This window comes from Gouania willdenowi, chromosome 7 (assembly GCF_900634775.1).
Source record: "Gouania willdenowi chromosome 7, fGouWil2.1, whole genome shotgun sequence".
In the NCBI taxonomy this organism is placed as follows: domain Eukaryota; kingdom Metazoa; phylum Chordata; class Actinopteri; order Blenniiformes; family Gobiesocidae; genus Gouania; species Gouania willdenowi.
This window is the reverse complement of record NC_041050.1, coordinates 20,293,667-20,300,329: the sequence shown is the minus strand read 5'-3', so window position 1 is coordinate 20,300,329 and position 6,663 is coordinate 20,293,667. Positions and strand designations below refer to the sequence as shown.

The window sequence follows — 6,663 nt, the reverse complement described above, 5'->3', positions numbered from 1 at the left end:
TCTCCCACTTAAATACTTACTTTACTGAGGAACTTATCAATAAATTCATTAAAATCCAACAATGTGATTTTCTGGATTATTTTTTCTCATTTTGTCTCTCATGTTTGAGGTATACCTATGATGAAAATTACAGGCCTCTCTCGTCTTTTTCAGTGGGAGTACTCTGCACAATTGGTGGCTGACTAAATACTTTTTTGCCCCACTGAATAAATATATATTAATATCACATGAAGACAACCCAATTTAATATGAAATGCAGTTTCTAAGTTATTTGAGTTATTAAGGGGGGGGAAAAAAATCCAAATCCATCTGGCCTGATGATAAAAAAAAGTTATTTCCCCTGAATATAATCAATCAATATCCTTTTTAACCAAGTAAAAACAAAATCATTGAGATTTAAAAATCTCTTTAACAAGAGTGACCTGGCCAAGACGGCTGCACCAAAAAACCCCCAATGTTTACAGTAGACATGCTTATTTCTGGTAAGCATGGTGTCCCCCTTTGCAGCAATAACTGAAATCAAGTGTTTGCAATAAGTGATGAGAAGTCTTGCATCGCTGTGAAGGAATTTTGGTCCGCTCTACTTTGCAGAATGGTTTTAACTCAGCCATATTTGAAGGTTTTTGAACATGAACTACCTGTTTACGGTCACATTACAGCATCCCGAATGGATAGAATTCCAGACTTTGACCTGGCCACTCCTAACTTAATTTTGATTTATTTGAGAGGTGGGTTTGCTGGTTTGCTTTGGTTCATTGTCCTGCTGCACAAGCCAAAAGCGCTTAAGCTTTACGGCAAAAACTAGGCTTTACACAATCAGGATTTTTGGGCCGATTGATCAGTCGATCACCAATCCGATCATATGAATTCAGGTAGTTTTTTTTAGGTAGCGACCAAATCCCTCTGGTACTACCTGATACAGATTCACGGAAAATCAAATCATTTTTCGGGACCGAAAAGCAGCCTTGTGACTGTGAGGGGGTGAAAGAGTTGAAGAATTTCTAAGCAGCACCTGAACATAACAGTTATTATCATAGTGAATGTGGGTGCGGGTCGCTCTACCAGTGTGCGGAGTGAGGTAGCGTGTCTGACCAGAGCAGATCAATTCTAAGCTGTATACCGTATTTGAGTGATTCGCAAAAAAACGTTGCAGCTGTTGAATTAAACCGCCGTCCCAACTCAATGACTGCTGTGAAGCAAGGGCGTTAACCCCGAAGCTGAGGATAGCTTCAACTACAAGAGAGTTGGAGATGAAGCTGTGGAGGCAAGCCACACTGGAACTACGTGAAGCCTCCATCAGCATTAGCATTAGTGGAGCAAAGACATTTTGTTCCTTGAAAAAAACAGTTCAATATTTCATGGAGATGATACTGTTTTAAACAGCTTGAGAGTCTCTCAGAGCCTAAGGTGTGTGTACATAATACATAAAATAAGGGTGTTTGACTTTAATTTTCACAGAATGGATGTGATATGGCAGGATAATAATAATAGTAAATAAATAAAAGAATATTTGATAATCTTCTCATTAAAGATACTCATGTGCAAAGGGGGTAAGAAGAAGTGTAAAACTTTTGTAGTCCTACCCACTTGCATTATTTATTTAATAGTGGAGTGAAAGTAAAAAGTGTCCCTCAAAGTAAAGTACAGTCAGATAATATAAAATATTACTCACTCCATATTCACATGTGCACAGCGGAGGAAGGCCTTTATCAATCACAGCAAGTCGTCCAGGTCCTCAAGCAGTGAAGCAGCTCCAGATACCACTGTTTCCAGTTTTTCCATTTGTGGATAATGGCTCTAACGTGATTGGCTATAGTCCCAAAGCTTTGGAAATAGCTTTTCATAGGGCCGTATAATTTTCACGTTAACGTAATTGTGGATGGATTGAATCACAGAATTGACCAATGAAAATGGAATCTAATGTTGAATGTGGAAATTGACGTAATGTCAATGAAACGCCCTCATCGTCACGTGAGGCAAAGAACAATTGTTATGGGGAAATGTTTTCGGAGACCGCTCATTCAGTGCACTGCCCACCCCCCTTCCCATCCTGGCTGCTTCCATGTGTTGAAGCAGCCACCTAAAACACCATCTAAGCCTGCCAAAAACTACGCAACTCACTCCAAAATATAGAGCCCAGTAGTAGCGCTCCTTGAAAACATGAGCAGCCTTTGACAGCTTCACCTGCTCAGAGTGTTTGAGCGATACATCTCATCAGTGCTACAGAAGATCCAGGGATTGTAGTCTTATACTGTTTTTTCTTGGGTAGACTTTTTGGAACTTCTTGTCCTTGTTCTAGATAGTAGGGCTGGAAAATGAGTTGAAATGGACCTCTTAACAAAACAATAAAAAGGGATACTTCACGGGATACTTCACACTTACACATTTTAACAGATATTTTCAAAGCTCTATGGTTGTGGTTATTTAGTTAATTGTATAAATTGTTAACAGCCCCTTTTGTTTCTTTAGTGTTTTTTATTTGTATAACTACTGATCTGAACCTAGCGTAGATCTACTGAGATTTACAGAGGTAACCTTCAAGTAGAGGTCGACCGATAAGGGATTTTCAAAGGCTGATGCAGGTACCGAATTAAAAAATATATAAACAATTCAGCCGATATCTAAAGCCGATTCTGGAAGCCGATATTTTAGGCCGGAACACCTTTTTTTACAGCACATTGATTATGAAAGATAATTGAAACACTCATATGATATAAATGTATATATTAGATATTAAATTAAATACACCAATAGAACTCTCAACATTTATTGAACTTTAAATATACTCATACACAACAAAGTAAAAGAAAAATCTTTATCCTATTAATGATATAATAGAATAAGGATATTTGATCAGGCACTATTATAATAAATCGGCTTTTTATTTGTAAGCCTATTGGCTTCCCATGCACGTGCTATTATTATTACTTTTTTTTTGTTTATTCATACATCCGAATGGATGTTTTTTTATGTTCTTTCTTTTTTCTTTTAATGGCTACTCAATCAATGAAACAAGATTCATCAGCAGTAAAAACACTAATGGAGTTATTTGTGCTTTTTTTTTAAAAAAATAGGGAGGAAATAAATGAATTACATACAAAAACACTAATAGTAATCCACATGCACAAATATATTCCATGAAATATCAGCTCTTGAACTCTGTGAGTATTAAGATTTATTTGTGTTTGTAAGGAACCGGTTTACACAAGTTGTGAATTTTTTTATTTATAGTTTTTATTTATCATGATTTTTATCGTTATCGTGATAAATACCAGAAATTATTGGGATATTTTTTTTTTGTCAATATTGCCCATTCCGAGTGATGAGACATGTAAGAGCAGGAGAAGAAGAACAATGAGGCGATTTCTCTCTGCAGAACTGGATCAAAACAGGGCAGAGAAGCCGCCTTGGAAAGAGTTAAGGAGAGACACTTGAGACGTTTGTTTTTAACTGAACTGCACAGTTGCAGCGAAATTTTGTAAAAATGTTCTAAACCAGAAACATTTTTAAGGGATTTCATGTTTGGCTTTATATCCGCCATATAATTTGAAGTAAATTGTAAATTGTCTTTAATTATATATTTTTATGCCTACACTGAAGTAGTCCCAAAGCGCTTTATCAACACATTCACCCATTCACACACAATGGGACTGGTCAACCACTGGGAGCAACTTAAAGTTCACTGTCTTGCCCAAGGACACTTTGACGCTTAGACAGGTATAGACTGGGATCGAACCATCAACCTCTCGATCAGAAGACGACCATTCTTGTTTTTATTTATGTAAATGTAAGGGAGAGTATAAACGCCATCTTGAATATTATGTTTCTATTTCAGCAGATTAAGCACATGGCCTAATAGACATAGAGGGCAAATTTGTTTCCATCATTTTGTTCAGGTCAATAATTTGTCACAAACATAAACACACTTTATTTTATTGACTCTTGTGTCCGCTATATGCAGGTGCACATCACCCTGGAGTGAGCATCTATCCCCTGAGCTGTCAGGATGTTGGAGGGCCTGGTTGCCTGGGTGCTTAACACATACCTTGGAAAATATGTCAGTAACCTGAACACTGATCAGCTCTCGATCGCCCTATTAAAAGGTAAGTGCTCATTTTTCTAGAGGTCAAAATCTATGGTGAAAAGCGATTTGGCGCAATAGGATTAGTTTTTCTTACTCCAAAAAGGCCCTGAGTTCGATGCCTGGGCTGAACAACTTTCAAACCATAATAATACAAAGAGTTTTGATGTTTAGCTATTGTTATTCAAGGTGTAAAACCTGAGGTACATAAAGGTTAAGTTAACAAACTCTGAGTCTATCCATAAACTCTGGGTCAACATACCCCGCGATGGTAAACTCTGGGTACCGGATTCCATTACAGCTGGTATGAAGTGGGTCAATCAACCCTGAGTATGTAAACCTTGGGTTACTTACGTGCACGTGCGTGATAAAAAGCCATCATCAATGGATCGAAGATGACTTGAGCTGCCATGACAACCACCCGGAAAATAGTGATTTATTCACCGTAATGGGTGAAATAAGCCGGTGTTTGAGGAATATGAGCCTGTTCTAAAGGTGCGTTCAGTCTTCAGTGACTATAGTGGCTTAAATCACCCGTAATTAGTGACACTTTTTGGTCGCTTCATCACTTTATTGCTTCAGTGACGTGACGAGCGGTGAATAATATGAATAAAATGTGTCTGAGGAGACGTGTCAGCAGCATAGGATAGCTGCATAGGGAGTCCTCCTGTTACACTGGATATTAAGACAGTAAATGCTGCTAGATATTGCATAATTTATATTGATTTTAATGTAATATTGTCGCCAGAGTCATCTCAACGTCCTAAAAAATGTCATAAAGCAACACTGAAGCGGGACGCGAACCCGCGACCCATCACTTTCAAGAGCAGCGTCACAATTCACTGCGCCATCATACCTTCAAAGAGACGTGATCTACAGATTTAACTGTATAACAATATAAAACAACAATCGAGCCTTAAAAGTGGATTCATTTAAATTATCATCTCCTCCTTTATATTATCCACAAGTTTGTATTCAGGGAACTTTACTACAGACGTCAGTAGATGTTTTAATGCAGATCAACCTCTCAGCGTCTGTCACTAAATGATCTGTATCCACAATGTTATAAAGAAAACTACCGTTTGCACAAAACAAACAAACAAAAAAAACTTAAAGCAACACAACATTAATGATGTGAACACGTCTGTGTTGTGTGATGTGACTAATGTGTTTCAGAGAAAAGTGTTAAGGTTCATTAAAATGTTCAGAAATGGTGTTGAGGTTGGCGGAGCCAGGTAGAAACCCAGGGTTTCTTTGATAAAACATGCCAGCGACCAGGTTTAGTTCACGGACAATGTTGCCATGGTAACATACTCAGAGAAGAACATACCTCGCGTTTAGGAATGGGATACTCAGAGTTTCCCTCATTTGAGCCTGAACATACTCAGAGTTTGAACATAACCCGCTTTATGGAATACCCCTCTGATGATATACTTCTTGTCAGGGATTTAGTTCTTGAGTGGGCGTGACCCATCTTGTGTATGATCAAAGTTAGGACTATGTATCAAAAGCTCTGATACTCATGAGTGAGTGTTGTCCTGAGAGATTAGAGCCTAATCTATTTTAAGTGAAGTTCACATAGGTGCCTCTTCCAAAAGCAGTGAGCCCAAACTGGAATCCAGGCCTTTGTTCAGAGGAAAGCTGTCGGTGAAATATTTAACACCTGCAAAAATCCACGGACTTAACTCGGCACTCATTGAGATTTTATGATCAAAGCTGAAAATGGTAAACCAACTTGACTTATGATTTTACCTTGACGTTCTTTGATGAGTTTAGCCACAATCTCTCATTCAGGAACACACTTGTACACTAATAGCAACAGAGCTGTTAGGAAAGGCACTAATCCTTTATTGGCAGCAAGTTATGGTTTAGTGTCCACTTGAGGCTCGACAGTGATCCCAAACACATCACCCGGGCAACGAAGGAGTGGTCTCCAGATCTCAACCTCATAGAAAATCTTTGGAGGTCCGTGTTGCTCAGCGACAAAACATCACTGCTCTAGAGGAGATCCAGGAAAAAGTTTCAGGAAGGAGGAGGAGGGAGACGGAGTCTTGGTCGACACAACAGCCTGGAGAATAGTCAGCCTTGAACGGCTGGTTTGGGGAGTCAAATGAGATAACGATTAGTTTTTTTTGGTCAGGCTAAGCACAATTTACTTTGAGCCTTTGGGTTCATTTCTTAAACTTCAGTAATCCAATGTGGTGGCCTTATCTCGAAAGCTGAGCAGTTTAACTTCTCCAAGTTGGATTTCATTCCGCATAGACGTTCCAAGTAGCATTTCTTTACTTTAAGGATGTTTATCGCATGAGTCTGAGTGTTAAGAGCCCTGCCCAATCTATGAGAAAGTTACTGGCAGCCTTCCCAAAACAGCTCCCAACATATTCCAGACTTAGCGATAGGTCAGGAAACTGCCAGCTCCAATCAGCAGCGTACCTGCTACCATAATTCCAATTATGTAGATGTCTTCTACGTCCTCGTGTATCCTGCCGCAGAATTCCGTCCGGACAGGCAGGCTCACCTCTGCCCGTTCTTTTGATAAAAAAAATTGGTTTATTGCATTGAGAGACCAGCTGATCATTTCC

General features: G+C 38.9%; 1 protein-coding gene across 5 annotated transcripts in view; it reads left to right on the top strand.

The window, feature by feature from the left end:
• Positions 1–6,663, top strand: part of vps13d (vacuolar protein sorting 13 homolog D) — a 75,051-nt gene that overhangs the window by 846 nt on the left and 67,542 nt on the right. For all 5 annotated transcript variants that reach the window (XM_028453118.1, XM_028453113.1, XM_028453114.1 and 2 more), the window contains exon 2: positions 3,962–4,103. In XM_028453118.1, the coding sequence (XP_028308919.1) occupies positions 4,007–4,103 (97 nt within the window). In that variant the 5' untranslated portion in view covers positions 3,962–4,006. The remainder of the gene's footprint in view (positions 1–3,961; positions 4,104–6,663) is intronic.